Source organism: Aquarana catesbeiana, linkage group LG04 (genome assembly GCF_042186555.1).
Source record: "Aquarana catesbeiana isolate 2022-GZ linkage group LG04, ASM4218655v1, whole genome shotgun sequence".
Lineage (NCBI taxonomy): Eukaryota > Metazoa > Chordata > Amphibia > Anura > Ranidae > Aquarana > Aquarana catesbeiana.
Genome location: NC_133327.1, coordinates 330,328,496 through 330,350,287, shown reverse-complemented (window position 1 = coordinate 330,350,287; position 21,792 = coordinate 330,328,496). Strand labels below are relative to the sequence as shown.

At 45.0% G+C, this 21,792-nt stretch overlaps 1 protein-coding gene across 1 annotated transcript in view; it reads right to left on the bottom strand.

Moving 5' to 3' along the window:
* The window catches only part of SLC35A1 (solute carrier family 35 member A1), a 77,271-nt gene that overhangs the window by 18,365 nt on the left and 37,114 nt on the right, over window positions 1-21,792 (bottom strand). Inside the window, exon 5 of the mRNA XM_073626909.1 lies at window positions 8,856-8,922. Within this exon, the coding sequence (XP_073483010.1) occupies window positions 8,856-8,922 (67 nt within the window). The remainder of the gene's footprint in view (window positions 1-8,855; window positions 8,923-21,792) is intronic.

The following is a 21,792-nucleotide window of genomic DNA, read 5'->3' as shown; positions in this document are numbered from 1 at the left end:
AAGAACGTCCACCTTTCTGTTCATGATGTTTAAATTGTCTCAAGCCCTCAAAAGGAGGGATCAAATATTTTAGATATCATGATGATGGAGGCTCCCAATTTGGGTAACTTGACTTGCCATTCCAAAGGCTCTTCATCAAAGATAATATTTGCTGGGTCTTTCCATTCCCTGAAAATAATATTTTTTAACAATTGGTGCACAGTTAAACATTGATCTTTGGTTTCCTCCAAACCTCGTCTGCTTTTGGATCTGCTCTCTGGAATATATCACTTTGATCTAGAGTCCACCTCTACTAAGGCTTACTCAGGTTCCTATGCAGTGGTCCCACTGCCTGCGGAACATGAGGATGCCAATTAAAGTTTTCTAGAACTCAACAGAAGACTGAAATGCAGAGGAGGAGATTTTCTGATTTAGGGAGCCTATCAAACCCTTAAAGCAAAAAAATTAGCTGTCCATACAACTTTTTCGAGACATGACTGGCACAGGCATTTCTTCCACAAGCTTGAGAGCCACAACTTTCACATCTCTTTTTGGTCTCCTCTTTTTGGTCTCCTTGATAGGGAGGTGGGGGGGGAGTCTTACTAATATGGAATGCAGATGGAGCTGCTGCCTATGGTCCCTCTATAGCAGAGATCATAACACAGTGGAAGAGGTCTGGACCACCTAATGTCCACTGATCCTGCACAGTCACTTAAGGCTTGAAGGCATGCGTGCCTCAACAAGACAGGACCCACGGGCAAATGGACACCTCCTACCTACATCCTGTCCAGCTGCACTGGAAGTGCATCAGGTGCGAGTGCCTATGCACTCCAGCCTGGACAGCAGTCTCCCACAGACATCACTTCCAGGCACCATTACCCTCAGTTGCAGTACCCACTGGCAGTGCATCATCGGCCCACGTTAATGGGGTCTCCCACCTGCATGCCAGCCTGAGGAACCAGCAGCTACTGCTGCATGATACCAGGGCCCGCCTATGACAAGGAGAGGCTAGGCCACCATTGTGCGCTCCACAGGGGGGACGCTTTCCAGGATTAGCACTGGGTCAAGGCCAGGTGTGACGGGAGGGCCCATGAAACCCACAATCCCTTGGAAAGTTTGGGAAACTCTTGTTTAAGCTCCTCATGCACCCCTTATTTCTAAGCTACCCTATGTCCATTAGGGGCACAGGGTGATTGAGAAAATGTGGCTTGGATTACTTAAAATAGAACAGTATTATTTATCCATGATATATATATAAAGACTATTCCTGGTTTGTTTGATTCTGAACTCGACATGTTAATTGAAAGAGCTGATCACAGGCCTCTAGAACTGTGTAGGAGCCGGACAGTCTACTCCTACTATAGTTTGTTGCCTACTAGGCTGAGGAGGGGGGAGATCACTGTTTGTATTGTTAATTGTCCACCCTGTTGTGAATTCATGAAGAAATATATTTTATATTTCCTGGCAGAAACATGAGAGATGCTTAGGCCTCAAAAAGCAGATGAACTGTTGCCCTTTCGTCTACCTTTAAGGACAAATTAGACGCTCTCATGTTTTCCAAGTTTTACTACTTCTTTAAATATTGAAGACTTTTACAAGCATGTATTGTAAAGGAAGCTGTTGGAACAAAGACTGTTCTTGTCACAAAACAAGGAGATATTTACATGGTATTGTGAATAAACAAAAGCTGCCACAGGACACAAGGGTATATAAACTTTTCTCGCATAGAGATAACCTCACTTATTGTGTTCGAGTGAAGAACTGTTTAAATAGCTAACACCTTGGCTAACAGAACCCATTGTATGAACTTTTAGGATGGTTTAGACAAACAAGTCAGTTCTAAACACCCAGTGAGAATGTTCAAGGTCCCTCTCAACACATTAGTGAAAGTTGAATATTGTGCTAGTCAAAAATAATATAAGGTATCAATAAGGTTATCATAAGTCATTTTAAACTATCTCTGACATTGTAGGTCACAGAGACATTATAATGTTGGCGTCTGCGGACCCAACAACTTTGCTATGAAGAAAATGTATATGAAAGTGTGATTTTATAAGTAGAAGTGTTTTAAGTAACGAATTAGTATTAGGAAAAACATATAATCATGATTATAATCTTATAAGATTGTAGCCTACACTTAAGATAAACAAATGTTCAGTGGAGATACCAGAAGTTATACTGGTATCCATATAGTCATTTTTATGTAGTATTGATGAAATATATAACAATGTGTGTATTTCCTAGATAGACCAGTTTTACAGATATACATTTATAGAGATACAGTTATATAACCAAGTTATGTAATGATGATTAATCAAACTTATACTGAGTGTATTTTACATTAGACCGAGTACCAGAATATTTAAAGGTATATACTTATCCTTACCATTATACACCTTATTAAAATAGAACGTATTAATTTAAAAGGATGGACTCAAAACACGTGTGAGACACCTGGTGGTTGAAGGTGGTATTATTTGAACTCACTAAATTTCCAGAGGAAGTTAATCATTAAGTCTCCTAACCCAATGGGAAGTGAGCCACCTCCTTTTGGGCAGAGCCATTATAATTTTTATGGTCTTATTATCTGAAAGGGTATTTAGAGGCAAGTAAGATGAGAAAAAAGAACGGAACGAACGGAAGGAGCAGAGAGCTGAGGGGGAGAGCTCAGGGATCCACCCTGAGGGGGGACACTGGGGGACTCACACACTCCCAGACAGACACTCATGCACCATGCATGAATACATATCTTTACATTCATGAAAATTCCTCAACACCTAATACTTAGAACTCGGAGGTCACAAGAAGTAAATCCTCTTTAGGAGTATCCATTTTTGAAACCACGGCAGCCATTTTAACTCTGGTAACCAGCCCATAGGAACTGCAGCCATCCTGGAATGGGTAATTATATCATGTTGATTTTATCTTGCATGTTCTCTCAAATATTGATATGTTCTCACAGATATTGATGTATTGAATATTATACAGTTGATAATCATTCTCCCGAATCAATAACCACCTTGTAGATTTTTCTCTAAAGATTCAGATTTTTCATTATATTTTTCTTTTTGCATAGTTGCCACATTTATTGACAAAGCAAACGTCTAATTTATTTCACAATTTTAACCACTTACTTACCTGCAGCAAAGTAACGGTTGTACGTGTGAAATACAGATGTTCTGTTTAATTGTCAAGTTCACAAGGTTATTGATTCTACCGAGAAATTATCATGGTGGTATTATGTCAAAGGGACGGTACGCCCATTTTTGCAAGTGTTTTTATTGATTTTCAAGACGTTCATATAACGCAATCGGTATCTTAATTTCATGTGATTATTTGTGTTTGTTTACCAATAAAATTTCTATTTTGTGTGACCACACGTCTCCGTGAATAAGTTTCACAAGCATAGACTGTGTCATATTGATTGATTTTGTATCTTAAAAATATCTTCGTTAAAAATTACTCAAGGATAATTATTGGCGGGAAACCTGTCCTTAACCACTTCCCGCCCACCCTATAGCGGATTGACGTCCGGGAAGTGGTTGTGTTATCCTGACTGGACGTCATATGACGTCCAGCAGGATAACATGCCGCAGCGCGCCCCCGGGGGCGCGCATCGCGGCGATCGGTGGAGCGGTGTGTCAGTCTGACACACCGCTACACTGATCTTGGTAAAAAGCCTCCGGCGGAGGCTCTTTACCACGTGATCAGCCGTGTCCAATCACGGCTGATCACGCTGTCAATAGGAAGAGCCGTTGATCGGCTCTTCCTCACTCGCGTCTGACAGACGCAAGTAGAGGAGAGCCGATCGGCGGCTCTCCTGGCAGGGGGGGTCTGCGCTGATTGTTTATCAGCGCAGCCCCCCCTCAGATCACCACACTGGACCACCAGGGATGCCACTAGGACCACCAGGGAAGGGGCAACGTGGATGGCCAGGTATGTACCCCATGGCCATCCACATGTGCCCAATCTGTGCCAATCAGTGCCCACAAATGGGCACTGATTGGCACTATTATATCCATGATCTGCCCAGCAATGCCCAGATCTGCCCAGCAATGCTTTTTTCAGTGCCACCTGTCATTGCCCATCTGTGCCAACTGTCATTGCCCATAGGTGCCACCTGTCAGTGCCCATCTGTGCCCACCTATCAGTGCCCATCAGTGCCACACATCAGTGCCACACATAAGTACCCATCAGTGCCACCCATATATACCAGTCAATGCCACCTACGAGTGCCCATCAGTGCCGCCTATGTGTGCCCATCGGTGCCACCTATGAGTGCCCATCAGTGCCGCATACCAGTGCCACCTATCAGTGCCCATCAGTGCCACCTATCAGTGCCCATCAGTGCCGCCTATCAGTGCCCATCATCAATGCCACCTCATTGGTGCCACCTCATCGGTGCCCATCAGTGCCGCCGTATCAGTGCCCATCAGTGCAGCCATATCAGTGCCCATTATTGAAGGAGAAAGCGTACTTATTTACAAAAAAATTTAACAGAAACAAAGAAAAACTTGTTTTTTTTCGAAATTTTCGGTCTTTTTTTATTTGTTGCGCAAAAAATAAAAACCGCAGAGGTGATCAAATACCACCAAAAGAAAGCTCTATTTGTGGGAACAAAATGATAAAAAATTTGTTTGGGTACAGTGTAGCATGATCGCGCAATTGTCATTCAAATTGCAACAGCACTGAAAGGTGAAAATTGGGCTGGGCGGGAAGGTGTCTAAGTGCCTGGTATTGAAGTGGTTAAAAAGGCACAACTTATTCTGACTGAATATTCACTACAACCTTGGACAAGCTCGCTCCCCTCACTACACCCAGAATCAGGCCTCGACCCCTACAACCCTGGCAAACAGATGACACTAAAATAATCAAAAAACGTAGTCGCGCTCTTGAGCGTCTGTGGCACAAGACTAAGTCTCTCAAAGACTTCAACCAATACAAATCTGCCCTCCAAAAATACTATTCTCTCCTCCACACTGCCAAGCAAACCTATTTTACAGCTCTTATTAACACCTTCTCATCTAGTCCCCGTAAACTCTTCTCTACCTTCAACTCTCTACTTTGTCCTCCAATGCCTCCACCCACTGACTCACTCACTGCCCAGGAGATCGCTAATCACTTCAAAAACAAGATTGATACAATCCGCGATGAAATCTCCGCTCTACAGGTATCTCCCCCAGCTAAGACCCCATGTCAACAGGTACAACTGACACTCCCCCTATTCAAATCTGCTACTACAGACGAAGTTGCTAAACTCCTTTCTATCGCCCACCTAACCACCTGTCCCCTGGACCCTATTCCCTCTCATATGCTACGGTCGCCCTCTGACTCCATCCTACACTCTCTAACCCACATCTTCAATCTCTCCCTCACCTCTGGCGTCTTCCCCAATACTCTAAAAAATGCACTGGTCACCCCCATACTTAAAAAGCCGTCCTTGGAACCTACCAATCTTAACAACCTACGCCCTATCTCCTTGCTCCCCTTTTCCTCTAAACTCCTTGAACGCCTGGTTTACAACCAACTGAGTGACCACCTCATTAAAAACAACCTTCTTGATCTCCTTCAATCTGGATTTCGCCCTCAACACTCCACAGAAACTGCTCTTTTAAAACCCACAAATGACCTACTAACTGCAAAAACCAACGGACACTATTCTGTACTCCTACTTCTGGATCTTTCAGCTGCCTTTGACACGGTTGACCACCCCCTCATCCTCAAAAAAACTTTACTACCTCGGTCTCCGTGACTGTGCTCTTCAGTGGCTATCATCCTACCTATCCCAACGCACCTTCAGTGTCACTTACAATTCTACTTCCTCCACTCCTCTTCCCTTCTCTGTCGGGGTCCCCCAAGGTTCTGTTCTTGGACCTCTTTTATTTTCAATCTACACCTCTTCCCTGGGTCAGCTGATAGCCTCTCACGGCTTTCAATATCATTTCTACGCTGACGACACACAAATCTATCTCTCCACCCCTCAACTCACTCCATCAGTCTCCTCGCGCATCACTAACTTACTAACCGACATATCTGTATGGATGTCACACCACTTCCTCAAACTTAACTTGTCCAAAACCGAGCTTATAATATTTCCTCCCTCACGTGCCTCTTCCCCTGACTTGTCTGTCAAGAGCAATGGCACAACCATCCACCCGTCCCCATATGTCAGGGTACTAGGTGTTATCCTGGATTCTGAACTCTCCTTTCGGCCCCACATCCAATCACTTTCCAAAGTTTGCCGCCTCAACCTCCGCAACATCTCTAAACTACGTCCCTTTCTAACCAACTAAACCACAAAGCTCCTGATTCACTCCCTGGTTATCTCTCGCCTCGACTACTGCAACTCCCTCCTCATTGGCTTACCTTTAAATAGACTATCCCCCCCTTCAGTCCATCATGAATGCTGCTGCCAGACTCATCCACCTTACAAATCGCTCAGTGTCTGCTACCCCCCTCTGCCAATCCCTCCATTGGCTGCCACTCGCCCAACGAATTAAATTCAAAATACTAACAACAAGTTACAAAGCCATCCACAACTCTGCCCCCAGCTACATCACTAGCCTAGTCTCAAAATATCAACCTAATCGCCCTCTCCATTCCTCCTGCTCTCTAGCTCTCTCATCACCTCCTCCCATATCCGCCTCCAGGACTTCTCACGAGCCTCGCCCATCCTCTGAAATTCCCTACCCCAATCTGTCAGACTGTCTCCAAATTTATCCACATTTAGGCAATCCCTAAAAACTTTCCTCTTCAGAGAAGCCTATCCTGCCTCCATCTAACGACTGCACTATTTTCTCCATCAGCTCATCCCCCACAGCTATTATCCTTTTGTATACCTTGACCCTCCCTCCTAGATTGTAAGCGCTAACGAGCAGGGCCCTCTGATTCCTCCTGTATTGAATTGTATTGTACTTGTACTGTCCTCCCTAATGTTGTAAAGCGCTGCGTAAACTGTTGGCACTATATAAATGCTGTATAATAATAATTGTAATTAGGTCGTCTGCTATTGTTTGAAGGTTTGCGCTTATGATAATGTGTATTGTCTGCAATTAGCTTGAAGTCGGCAAGGTTGGTCTGATATGTGGCATCAGAGTCATCCAGGTGGTTAAAGCGGAGTTCCACACAAAAATGGAACTTCCGCTTTTCGGAACCCTCCCCCCTCTTCCGGTGTCACATTTGGCACCTTTCAGGGGGGAGGGGGGTGCAGATACCTGTCTAAGACAGGTATTTGCATCCACTTCCGGCATAGACTCCCACGGGAGTCTATGCCTCTTCCTGTTCCTCCGCGCTGTCTCCTGGGAAACACACAGGTCCCAGGAGATAGCGGGGACCAGTTATGATTTGCAGCGCGACTCGCGAATGTGCAGTATGGAACCGGGAAGTGAAGCCGCAACGCTTCACTTCCTGATTCCCTCACCTAGGATGGCGGCGGCAGCTGCCGAGAATCGAGCGGGTTATCGGCGTCGGCTGCCGACATCGCTGGACCCTGGGACAGGTAAGTTGCCATTTATTAAAAGTCAGCAGCTGCAGTATTTGTAGCTGCTGGCTTTTAATATTTTTTTTTATTTAGGTGGATTTAGGTGGACTCCCTCTTTAAGTGATGTGATGGGATTAGCCATGAGTCAGCCCTACCTCGTTAGCTAAACCACTGTGTTAGGTTTTGGGTAAATATTTGGGGTTATTCTGCATGTGAGGGACTGACATACTTCTTGTCCAATAAATCATTCCATGTTCAAGCTGTGTAACTGAGCTAGTCTCGCCTGGTTCTTACGATATCGGAAAATCCAGGACTTAGGAAGCGATATACTGATGGAAGCACTCAAGAGGAAAGTGGGATGTTCCGTTACATTCAGGTACCTATATGCAAGTCAAAACCCACCTACCACACAAGCTCCCCCAGTATGGGAGCTAGGAGAGCTGGATGGGACAGAGGTCCATAAGCCCTGAGAAGACAATGTGCACAAGAGGCAGATACTACCAACAAGCAGGTAGACAGAGTCAGGAAAAGGTCACAGGAGAACAAAGGTATAGGTTGTGACCTCCTTTCCTCCATCCTGACGGTCTTAGGATTGCTATATCCATGTGGCTTGCAATCCTAGTCTTCAGCTGCCTGACCTCTGCAGCTGATCCGCTGGAGAAAAAAATTAATCAAACCAGGAGCTGGTGCATGGAGTGTTTGCAGGAGCCAAGAAACACAAGAACAGAATGTGATGGATGTTGGGACCCTGATCTTGAGTTTCTTATAGGTGAGTGGAGCTATTTCTCCAATGAACTGTCCTGGAGGATAATTTGGGAAAACGTAAATGTGGCATGTGATACAGAAATACTATAACAATTATGCAGTGTATGCTTTTGTTAAAATAAGTAAACTAATTTGGTTCACGCCAGAAGAGGTGGGACTGCATTGGGTGGCTATTCCAGCACAGTTCCACCGCACGGACAAGGCAAAATGCCTCGTCTCCTATGTGCCCGTGCCTTTTTTTTTCCAGCACAGCATGAGGCAATCCACTGCCTTGCACTGCGTAGCTTGCGATTAAACTGTATGAGCTTTTGTGTGACATCTCAATAAAGTTTGTATTAAAAAAAAAAAAAGAAAAAGGAAACCGTGTGATCCACTAAACTCGGCGCATCATCACTGGGCTAAACTCAGCCAGATCACATTGCACACCAGCCTTAATGTTCAGCAAAAATGTTCATATGATGATAAACGGGCAACATTCCCCTCAAACTTTTTCCCTGGTACAGAGGACAGACAGATAAATATTAATACTAAATATAAATTTGTTGCATGTAGGAAACAAAATTATACCATACCCTGGAATCAACACAAAGTTTTTACAGTTACAAGAGATAAAACTGCAAATTACATATACCGGCAAATCCTGAGCACAGCACTGCAACAGCCACAGCAGCAAATCCCAATAAATGATTTTGTTCAATCTGTGAAACGACAAAATGTAAAGTTCACTATACTAATTAATCTGTAAGGTACGCTAACTCCTATCACCATGACATCACTGCTTTCTTATGGCATTTTTTAAAACAATACAGTGGATAAAATCATTTCAGAACTTTTTCCACCTTTATTGATACCTATAAACTGTACAACCTAATTAAAAAAAATGAAATCTTTTTTTTTTTTGGGGGGGGGGGTGTTTGGGGGGGGAGTAAAAATAAAGAAATAAAATAATGTGGTTGCATAAGTGTGCACACCCTCTTATTAATGGGGCTGTAGCTGTGTTCAGAATTAAGCAATCACATTTAAACTCATGTTAAATAGGAGTCAGTACACACCTGCCATCATTTAATGTGCCTCTGATTAACCCCAAATAACGTTCAGCTGTTCTAGTAGGTCCCCATTCTTAGTCGCATGGGGATCTCATTGTTTAAAGGTATCAGGCTGGGTTCACACTGGTGCGACACGACAGCCGTCCTACTTTGGATCTGACTTTGCCCTGCGACATAAAGCCGGCATGTGTCCGACTTTCAATGAACGGGGATCCGACTTGGATCCCCGCCAATGCCCGGCATTGTTTGGTATTAGGGGGAACTCCGCGCCAAATTTTAAATAAAAAACCGGCATGGGTTCCCCCTCCAAGAGCATACCAGGCCCTTGGGTCTGGTATGGACCTTGAGGGGAACCCCCTACGCCGAAAAAACGGCATGGGGGGTCGCCCCCAATCCATACCAGACCCTTATCCGAGCACGCAGCCCGGCCGGACAGGAATGGGGGTGGGGACGAGCGAGCGCCCCCCCCCCCCCCCTCCTGAACCGTACCAGGCCGCATGCCCTCAACATGGGGGGTGGTGCCTTGGGGGAGGGGGCGCGCTGCGGCCCCCCCACCCCAAAGCACCTTGTCCCCATGTTGATGAGGACAAGGGCCTCTTCCCGGCAACCCTGGCCGTTGGTTGTCGGGGTCTGCGGGCGGGGGCTTATCGGAATCCGGGAGCCCCCTTTAATAAGGGGGCCCCCAGATCCCGGCCCCCCACCCTATGTGAATGAGTATGGGGTACATCGTACCCCTACCCATTCACCTAGGGAAAAAGTGTCAATTAAAAAAAAACACTACACAGATTTTTAAAGTAATTTATTAGACAGCTCCGGGGGTCTTCTTCCGACCTCGGGGGTCTCTCCGGTTCTTCTCCGCGCTCTCCGGGTCTTCTGCCGGGCTCCTCCGCTATTTTCTGCTCTTTTGCTATAGCGGAGGAGCCCGGTCTGCTGCCTTCTTCTCTTCGGGGGTCTCTCCGGTTCTTCTCCGCGCTCTCCGGACCTTCTGCCGGGCTCCTCCGCTCTCTTCTGCTCTTTTGCCGCTCTTTTGCTATAGCGAAGGAGCCCTGTCTTCAATCTTCTGCCTTCTGCTCTCTTCTCCTGATGTTGACACGACGCTCTCTGGGGCTGGAATGCACTCTGAGCGCTCCGCTCTGACTTATATAGGTGGTGACCACGCCCCCTTATGCCGTCACAGTCCCTGGGCATGCTGGGACTATGACGGCATAAGGGGGCGTGGTCATCGGGTGATGACCACGCCCCCTAAAACGTCACAGTCTCGGCATGCCCAGGGACTGTGACGGCATAAGGGGGCGTGGTCACCACCTATATAAGTCAGAGCGGAGCGCTTAGAGTGCATTCCAGCCCCAGAGAGCGTCGTGTCAACATCAGGAGAAGAGAGCAGAAGGCAGAAGATTGAAGACCGGGCTCCTTCGCTATAGCAAAAGAGCGGCAAAAGAGCAGAAGAGAGCGGAGGAGCCCGGCAGAAGGTCCGGAGAGCGCGGAGAAGAACCGGAGAGACCCCCGAAGAGAAGAAGGCAGCAGACCGGGCTCCTCCGCTATAGCAAAAGAGCAGAAAATAGCGGAGGAGCCCGGCAGAAGACCCGGAGAGCGCGGAGAAGAACCGGAGAGACCCCCGAAGTCGGAAGAAGACCCCCGGAGCTGTCTAATAAATTACTTTAAAAATCTGTGTAGTGTTTTTTTTTAATTGACACTTTTTCCCTAGGTGAATGGGTAGGGGTACGATGTACCCCATACTCATTCACATAGGGTGGGGGGGCCGGGATCTGGGGGCCCCCTTATTAAAGGGGGCTCCCGGATTCCGATAAGCCCCCGCCCGCAGACCCCGACAACCAACGGCCAGGGTTGTCGGGAAGAGGCCCTTGTCCTCATCAACATGGGGACAAGGTGCTTTGGGGTGGGGGGGCCGCAGCGCGCCCCCTCCCCCAAGGCACCACCCCCCATGTTGAGGGCATGCGGCCTGGTACGGTTCAGGAGGGGGGGGGCGCTCGCTCGTCCCCACCCCCATTCCTGTCCGGCCGGGCTGCGTGCTCGGATAAGGGTCTGGTATGGATTGGGGGCGACCCCCCACGCCGTTTTTTCGGCGTAGGGGGTTCCCCTCAAGGTCCATACCAGACCCAAGGGCCTGGTATGCTCTTGGAGGGGGAACCCATGCCGGTTTTTTATTTAAAATTTGGCGCGGAGTTCCCCCTCAAGAACATCTGAGCACAAGTCGCGTGCCGAAGTCGGATCATGCAAGACGGCAATCCGACTTTGATCCAACTTCAATGATAGTCAATAGGCTGAAATAGGATCAAAGTCGGACCAAAGTAGTACAGGGAGCATTTCTAAAGTCGGAACGACTTGTGTCGGACCAGTTAGGACGGCTCCCATAGGGAAACATTAAATTTCACACGTCATGCGACATGAGCTCCCAATGTCGGAGCGTTTGTCGGACCAGTGTGAACCCAGCCTCAGTCAGGAGAAGGTTACAAAAGATTTTCCAAGGCATTAGATATATCATGGAACACGGTGACAGTTATCAAGTGGAGAAAATATGGCACAACAGTGACATTACCAAGAACTGGACGTCCCTCCAAAATTGATGAAAAAAGATGAGAAGAAAACTGGTCAGGGAGGCTGCCAAGAGGCTTACATAAACATTAAAAGAGCTGTGGGAATATCTGGCAAATACTAGCTGTGTGGTACATGTGACAACAATCTCCCATATTCTTCATCTGTCTGGGCTATGGGGTAGAGTGGCAAGACGGAAGCCTTTTCTTACAAAGAAGAACATCCAAGCCCGGCTAAATTTTGCAAAAACACATCTGAAGTCTCCCAAAAGCATATGGGAAAATGTGTTATGGTCTGATGAACTTTTTGGCCATAAGATATATATAGATTATATATATATATATATATATATATATATATAGATATATATATTTGGCGCAAAAACAACACTGCACATCACCAAAAGAACACCATACCTACAGTGGTGGCAGCATCATGCTTTGGAGCAGTTTTTCTTCAGCTGCAGGGGCCTTAGGTAGATGGAATTTTGAACAGTTCCAAATGCCAGTCAATATTGGCACAAAACCTTCAGGCTTCTGCTAGAAAGCTGAACATGAAGAGGAACTTCATCTTTCAGCATGACAGCGACCCAAAGCATACATCCAAATCAACAAAGGAATGGCTTCTCCAGAAGAAGAAGATTAAAGTTTTGAAATGGCCCAGCCAGAGCCCAGACCTAAATCCGATCCGAAAATCTGTGGGGTGATCTGAAGAGTGGGCAAATATTGCCAAGTCACGATGTGCCATGCTGATAGACTCATACCCAAAAAGACTGAGTGCTGTAATAAAATCAAAAGGTGCTTCAACAAAGTTGAAGGCTGGCCGCAGGCCTGTATTTGTAGGAGGAGTCTGAGGGCTATATATCCCTCCTCCTCCATCAGATCCTTCGTCGGATCATTTCTGGGTTAGCCAACACGTCATTTCCGGGGCATTATACGTGACTTCCGGTATGTGTGGGCGGGTGGCATCAACGGAGGGCCCTCATCGGATGCCACCCACCTGTTGGTGTGAATGAATCGTTCACTTTTCCGCCCGCTTCTCCCGGTGTTCACACAGGGAGGGGGGGGGGGGGCTGGTGATCAGCGGCCACGGTGCTCCTTACTTCAGTTTGGTCATCTGCTGATCGGAGCTAATCATACACAGGTCAGGGGCTCAGGACACTGTAATAATTCACTGGTCGCATGCTTGTTTCTGCTCATTGACCTGCCAGTTAGTGACAGAGCAGCAAATGGCCCCGGGGGCCTTCCCTTCAAGTCTAGTCAGCAGAGACCATCCCCATGATCTTTCTGGGGGGGTCCTTTTTCATACTTTCCCACCATTCCCCCAGTGCCTGAACCATGTTGCGCTGGCAGAAGGTGAGAGCGGGCTGTTCCTGCTGAGGTCATTGTACAGACACGCCCACCACCAGCTTGATCTCTGGTGTGCTGGGGATTCTGGGTCACACATCTCACACAGATGGCGCTGCTCCAAAAAAATCAGCAGGTGCTGTCATTCGTTCAGTCCTAGCTTCCTGTCTTAGTTTGTCACTGTCATAGCGGATGCTGTCACACATGTTCAGTCATGACGCTCCAGTCTAGCAGGGTTGGTCAGCGCGTCCATCCTCAGCGTCTTAGCATTCCTGTCGGGGACTGTCGTTCAGGTGCTGACAGCAGGCGCTGTCATTAGGCGTTCAGTCTCAGTGTTCCTGTCGCTGCATGTTCAGTCATAACTGGTGCTGTCATGAGTCGCAGCGGGTCAGGCACAGTGGTTTGGTCATGGCATTTTCCTGTCATAGCGGATCGCTCAAAGCAGTTCTTGTCAGCGTGGTCTGCGGTCCTGTCACAGCGTTTTCCCGTGTAGGTTTTAGTCATAGCATTTCCTGTCATAAGCTTTTCGTTCATAGTGATTTTTCCTGTCGCAGCATTTTCCATTGTAGCTGTCATTCGTAGCATTTCCTGTCGTAGCATTTAGTTCGTAGTGTTTTCCTGTCATATTGATTTTCTGGTGTAGCTTTTATTCGTAGCATTTCGTTCGTATCGTTATTTTCTGTCGTAGCGTTATTTCCTGTCGTAGCAATTTTCCCTTGTAGCTTTCATATGCAGCATTTCCTGTAGTAACATTTTGTTCATAGCATTTTTTCCAGTAGCAGGAATTTCCCTTGTAAGCTGTCATTCATGGCATTTCCTGTCGTAGCATTTCGTTCATAGCATTTTTTCTGTCGTAGCGATTTCTTGTCGCAGCATTTTCCCGTGTAGCTTTCATCCATAGCATTTCCTGTCATAGCGATTTCCTGCCGTAGTATTTTCCTGTCGTTGCATTTTCCCGTGTAGGTTCATTCATAGCATTTCCTGTCGTAGCTTTTCGTTTGTAGCATTTTTTCCTGTTGTAGCGATTTTCCTGTCACATCAATTTCCCGTGTAGCTTTCATTTGTAGAAATTCATGTCGTAGCATTTCGTGCATAGCATTTTTCCTGTCGCAGGATTTTCCCGTGTAGCTTTCATTCATGGCATTTTCTGTCGTGGAATTTCGTTCGTAGCAATTTTCCTGTCGTAGCTTTCATTCGTAGCATTTTCCTGTCGTAGCTTTCATGCGTAGCATTTTTCTGTCGTAGATTTCATTCGTAGCATTTTCCTGTCGTAGCTTTCATTCATAGCATTTTCCTGTCATAGCTTTCATTCGTGGCATTTCCCTGTCATAAGCATTTTCCTGTCATAGCATTTTCCTGTGTAGCTTTCTTTCATAGCTTTGTCCTGCAGTAGCATTTTCGTTCGTATCGTAGCACATCCAGGGTCTGTCACGTCTACGGATCCATATGGGCTGAGGTTTCATTTGTAATTTATTGTCGTCCCAGAATCTTCTCGCCCGCATAACATACATCATACGATGTACGCTCATTTCATTACACTTGTACGTCTACCCACCACGGTCTGTGGGTAGACCAGCCCTGAGGGTTTGTTTGTTATCTGTCTCTGTTGTTCTGTCATATTTTGTTCGTAGCATTCCTGTCATAGCATTTCTGTTAGCTAGGGCTCACATCCAGGGTCTGTCACGTCTACAGACCCATACGGCTGAGGTTTCGTTTTTAATTGATTATCGTCCCACAATCTTCTCACCTGTATACCATACGTCACACATGCACGTTCACCATTACACCTTTACTACTACCCACCACAGTTTGTGGGTACCTCAGCCCTGAGTGTTCGTTTTTAATTACCTGTCTTGGCGCTGCAGGTTGCTCGGGCTCGCTCACTGCATACACTAGGGTGGTGTCATTAGGTTCACATTCACGCGCTGTTGTCTTGTCATTTCTGAACTTACATCCTCATACTTGTCAGATACGTAGGGGTGGTGTTGTTTATGGGTTGATTGTCGGTTCTCATTTTTCCAGTTTGTGTTTCCTTAGTTCAGGGCATGATGCACGTTCCGGAAGCGTCAAATTCGCATTCATCTCTCCAACGCCGCATTGGGGTTCAGTGCATGGTAGCACCCCATCAGGTAAGGGTGGGACCATGCCAAACTCATTGCTGAGTTTTATTACTGGTGTACCCCTTTCCTGGCCTCAGCTGGGGGGGGGGTGCAGTACATTTAGGTTTTTATTCCAATCTCTGTCCCAACCTCTTCCATCCACCAGCACATGTTCTATGCTTGATTCTTAACCCAGATTCATGCATTATTAATGCGCTCTCAACGTCCATGCTACAATTGTTAGACAGGATGAAGGGGTTCATAGCCCACTTGGCTAGAGTGGAGGTGTCGGCTGCGACCCCAGCTCTTTTCAGTGGGCCTGCAGGTAATGGGGCTTGCCTGGTCACAGGCAATCAATCTGGCCTATGGTTCTTCATCCAGTGTATTCCGAGGGCTTCTACCAAGGGTGGGAAGGTTTCATAGGTTCACGTCTCTGGCTTTCGCTGCATTGCCTCTGCAATTTGCCATCCTCCAACACTATCAAGTATCTAGCAGGTGACCAGCATTTCAGGCCCCTACAAACTCCTGTCAGTCTGTCTCTTTCGCACGGCTACCAGTTACTGGCCAGGTTTTCATGGTGTTTCAGTCTTCATGTCTCCTACCCTTGGTGCAGTTACCAGTTCGTGCTCTTGGCAGTTCCCTTTACTTGGCTTTCAACTTTCCCATGAATAGGATAGAGGGACAAGCCAGGGGTTGGTGGTCTCATTACTGTAACACAGCAACGGTGTCGGATCAAAGGATACGTCCTTCTCTGCAATATTCCTCTGGTCAGCTCTTTCTGCCTTCCATATGCATCCTCTCACCACGAACAGTTTGTTCTCATATCCAGGTTCACCTTCCATATTCTCATATCCTAAACCCCTTTTCTGGATGTTCGTCGGTCGGGATCAGAGGCACTTTGTGGGTCCTGAACAGGGGGTCCCTTCTTCATCAGGTACATGGGGCGTTGGAGATCCTCCTGTTTTAGCAGTTACATACGTTATCCCCGTTTTGTAGTCATCCAGGCTTTCGCTATTTCTGGACGGATGGCTGTTGCTGGCTCTTCGTTGTAACTTTCACATCACACCTACTTTGTGTCTTTTTTGCCCTCTCTTAGGCATACTGACCAGCCAGGCCAAGGCACACCTCAGGTCTTGGTAGTTAGAGTCTTCATTTGGAAATGTGATAATCCTGACTAAAAGTATTAGTATAAGGGTATGCACACTTATGCAACCATATTATTTTATTTTTTTATTTTTTACTTCCCTCCACCTAAAAGATTTCAGTTTGTTTTTCAACTGAGTTGTACAGTTTCTAGGTCGCATTAAAAGGTGGAAAAAGTTCTGAAATTAGTTATCTTTGTCTCATTTTTTTACATTTAACAGGGGTGTGTAGACTTTTTATATCCACTGTATGTTGATTTGCTACATACATACATTATACATTTTTAGGAGTTGGCAGAAAGTGCAGGTTAACCTAGCTCACATTGCACCAACAGCCAAAACTTTTACATTTTGGATACAGCTGATCATAACAAAACACACTCCCCATCTATGTAGTACCCAAAATTAAAAAAAATTAAAAATAAAAACAAACACACACCACAGTCCACACATATCATCTCTTTCTGCATCACATGCACCCTACTCCCCTCCAGTCATTTAAATATCACTAGGAAGACCCCCTGTAAAGGGGACAGAAACCTTTGTAAATGTTTAGATCACACATACATTAGGCCACACACATTGGCCATACCCATTAAATCCTATGTAACGCTCCATACCACAGGTGAGCTGTGCTTTGAAAAGTCCAGGCATGATGCATCTTTGGTGAAGGTTTGCAAAAGTGCGCCAAAAAAGGCACATTCTATTGTGCGTCAATGGGAACACATCAAAAGAGCATCATTGTTGATGGGCCCCAACAGATTCCTGCATCCATGCTAAACAGGACACATTGACAAATCACTAAAATTAGCACCACATACCTAGTTAAGATAGATATAGGAATACTTGTGGGATTTTTAAGGTGCATATACAAGTAATTTGATCCAGGGAGGTGTATTAAAAAGTATACAATTTTATTTAACCCTTTCATGACTAAGCCTATTTTTGAAATTTGGTGTTTACAAGTTAAAATCCGTATTTTTTGCTAGAAAATTACTTAGAACCCCCAAACATTATATATATTTTTTTAGCAGAGAATCTAGAGAATAAAATGGCGATTGTTGCAATATTTTATATCACACGGTATTTGTGCAGCGGTGTTTTAAAACGCAAATTTTTGGAAAAGGGACATTTTCATGAATTTTAAAAAATCCAAACAGTAAAGTTACCACAATTTTTTTGTATAATGTGAAAGATGATGTTACGCTGAGTAAATAGATACCAAACATGTCACGCTTTATAATTGCACGCACTCGTGGAATGGCGACAAACTATGGTAGCTATGAATTTCCATAGGCGACGCTTTAAATTTTTTTTACGGTTACCAGGTTAGAGTTACAGAGGAGGTCTAGGGCTAGAATTATTGCTCTCTGACAATCGCGGCGATACCTCACATGTGTGATTTGAACACCGTTTTAATATGCGGGCGCGACTTCCGTATGCGTTTTCTTCGCTGCGGGGACGCTTAAAAAAAATTTTTTTTTTTTTTTTTTTTTATTTATTTTATTTATTTTTAGACTTATAAATTGTGTTTTTAAAAAAAAATGTTTTTTTTTTTACTTTTATTGCTGTCACAAGGAATGTAAACATCCCTTGTGACAGTAATAGATGGTGACAGGTACTCTTTATGGAGGGATCGGGGGCCTAAAAGACCCCCGATCCCTCCTCTGCACTTCAAAGTATTCAGATCGCCGAAAACGGCGATTCTGAATACTGTGTATTTTTTTAAATTCGGCGCCATTGGCAGCTGAGTAAACGGGAAGTGACGTCATGACGTCGCTTCCGCGTTTACATTGAGAAGGCTGGAACGAAGCCGCCCACAGCTTCGTTCCAGCCCGCCCACAGCCGCTGGAGGCAGCCGATTGGACACCGGGCCTACGGATCGCACGGGAGGCCCGGTAAGAGCGGCGGGAGGATGTCCCCTCCCGCTCCTCCGGTATAACAGCCGAGCGGCTTTTAGCCTAGGGTGATTAGGGATACCTTCGAGTCGAGTATGCACATATATGTAAACCTATTCTTTTATGTTTTTTTTGCTGTTGTATTTTTTGTTGTTGGTGCTCAAAAATGTTCTGTATTCTATATACTTTCTTCACTAGAAGGCTTGTGCTCCAAGTGGACACCATCCCCTAAGGAAGACCAGATTGAGGACGAAACATGTTGGAAACTCCTTCAAATGTGCTGTACCCATATAGATTGTACCCTCTGTACTTGCTATAGAATTGCTTTTAGACAATTTTTCTTAATCTTTGTTTAAATAAAATGTATACTTTTTAATACACCTCCCTTGATCAATTTATTTGTATATGCACCTTAAAAATCCCACAAGTATTCCTATATCTATCAGGACACATGGACAAATCTCTCATTGCAGCTATTGTATGCTGACAGCTAGTCCCGCCCTGAACAGATTGGATGCAGATGCCGTTAAGCTGTCAATTTTCCAGCAGTTCCTTCAATTTTTCAATAAAACCATGTTGGACACAAGGGTGCCGACAGGGCCACCCACCGAGTGAATTTTCAGCAAGTTCATCAGTATGGCCAGCTTAAGCAGCAACATAGTGGATACACATGGTTTACCATACACAGTCAGGTTTACCAGATCTGATAAGTAATTAGAGCTATTAAATTCATAGTATGACCATCTACTCAGCATTACATTTTTAACTAAGTACAGACTACAAGTCGCATATGTATATACAGTGCCTTGAAAAAGTATTCATACCCCTTGAACTTTTACACATTTTGTCATGTTACAACCAAAAACATAAATGTATTTTATGTGACAGACCAACACAAAGTGCCACATAATTGTGAAGTGGAAGGGAAATGATAAATGGTTTTCAAAATTTTTTACAAATAAAATGTGAAAAGTGTGGTGTGCATTTGTATTCAGCACCCCTGAGTCAATACTTTGTAGAACCACCTGTCGCTGTAATTGCAGCTGCAAGTCTTTTGGGGATGTCTCTACCAGCTTTGCAAATCTAGAGAGTGACATTTTTGCCTATTCTTCGTCACAAAAAAGCTCAAGCTCTGTCAGACTGGATGGAGAGCGTCTGTAAACAGCATTTTTCAAGTCTTGCCACAGATTCTCAATTGGATTTAGGTCTGGACTTTGACTGGGCCATTCTAACACACGAATATGCTTTGATTTAAACCATTCCATTGTAGCTCTGGCTGTAGGTTTAGGGTCATTGTCCTGCTGAAAGGTGAACCTCCGCCCCAGTCTCAAGTCTTTTGCAGACTCTTAAAAGGTTTTCTTCTAAGATTGCCCTGTATTTGGCTCCATCCCTATTCCCCATCAACTCTAACCAGCTTCCCCGTCCCTGCTGAAGAAAAGCATCCCCACAAAATGATGCTGCCACCACCATGTTTCACGGTAGGGATGGTGTGCTCAGGGTGAAGTGCAGGGTTAGTTTTCTACCACACATAGCGTTTTTGCTTTTAGGCCAAAAAGTCTCATCTGACCAGAGCACCTTCTTCCGCATGTTTGCTGTGTCCCCCACATGGCTTCTCGCAAACTGCAAATGGGACTTCTTATGGCTTTCTTTCAACAATGGCTTTCTTCTTGCCGCTCTTCCATAAAGGCCAGATTTGTGGAGTGCATGACTAATAGTTGTCCTGTGAACAGATTCTCCCACCTGAGCTGTGGATCTCTGCAGCTCCTCCAGAATTTCTATGGGCCTCTTGGCTACTTCTCTGATTAACGTTCTCCTTGCCTGGCCTGTCAGTTTAGGTGGACGGCCATGTCTTGGTAGGTTTGCAGTTGTGCATACTCTTTCCATTTTCAGATGATGGATTGAACAGTGCTTTGTGAGATGTTCAAAGCTTGGGATATTTTTTTTATAACCTAACCCTGCTTTAAACTTCTCCACTTTATCTCTGTCTGGTGTGTTCCTTGGCCTTCATGATGCTGTTTGTTCACTAACAAACCTCTGAGGGCTTCACAGAACAGCAGTACTTATACTGAGATTATATTACACACAGGCTGACTCTATTTACTAATTAGGTGACTTCTGAAGGTAACTTGTTCCAGTAGATTTTAGTTAGGGGTATCAATGTAAAGGGGGCTGAATACAAATGCACGCCACACTTTTCAGATATTTGTTAAAAATTTGGAAAACCATTTATCATTTTCCTTCCACTTCAATTATGTGCCACTTTGTGCTGGTCTATCACATAAAATTTTGGTTGTAACATGACAAAATGTGGAAAATTTCATAGGTATATGAATACTTTTTTAAGACACTGTAAATAATGCATCTCTTTGTTCAATATAAAATGACTGGTTCTGACATTGTGGATAAGCTGATTGTTACATATCATCATTATTCCACGAGTCAACTAATTAAATTACTTATTTTGAAATTAGTGGAATGTGTGTCCACCCTATCCCAAAAAAAACTTAGGGAAACAAGCCAAAACTATGACATTTAATACAGTAGTGTCACTGTCCCAATACATGGAGGGACAAAGCAGGGCAGGATACACCTGGAAAATGGTATTCTTAACGATTAGAATAATACAGCTGAGAACAGAGTTCTAAACAGTTATATTTTGTTGCGTGTGGTTTAAGTTACAGTTGTGTCCCAGAGTTAATATTTGGCTTCATGCAATATGCACAGTATATTGTGATTTGACATGGCTAAATGCATAAAACATACACAGAATAAAGGAATAAATGGTTCATTTGTTGAGGTTAAGTGTTTTTACTGCCCTTAGTTAAAGCTTTGGGTTAACAATTCAGTTCCTGCTATGGAACAGGACACCCGGGAATAGTCACCACACCTTCTATATAAACACGGCAATGTTTATACCTAAAGGAATCAACAGATACTTTGCACAGGTATTCCAAGTACACCTGTCATCAGAACATTTTTCAGCTGCCATTGCTGACCTTTACTTTTGAGAATGTTAGTTCCCTGGCTATCATACTTTGATTAAATAACCTAGGACAAAGAGAACAAGAGTTCTGATACTTTTCTGAAAATCATTTAAAACATGCTTGCTCAAGGATTGTGACTAAAACACATTAAAGTGTTTGTGAACCCATTTGTAAAAGTCTATGCCAACCCCTCCATTAGAGGCTGGCAAAGCACACTGTGTTAAGTATTTTTTAAAACGAACGCTGTAAATACCGATTTCCAGCTGTCTTCAGGCCGGTCACGTGACTCATGGCCGCTTTCCAGCTCCGACGAATGGCTTCTGTGGGAGGAGCCATGATCTCCCTCTGACGTCAGCCGGGGAGATCATATGGTCGCTCGGCTCCACCCACAGAAGCTGTCTCAGCTGTAAAGCGGCCGCGAGTCACGTGACCGGCCTGAAGTCAGCTGAAAATGGGTATTTACAACGCTCGTTTTTAAAAATGCTTAACAGTGTGGTATG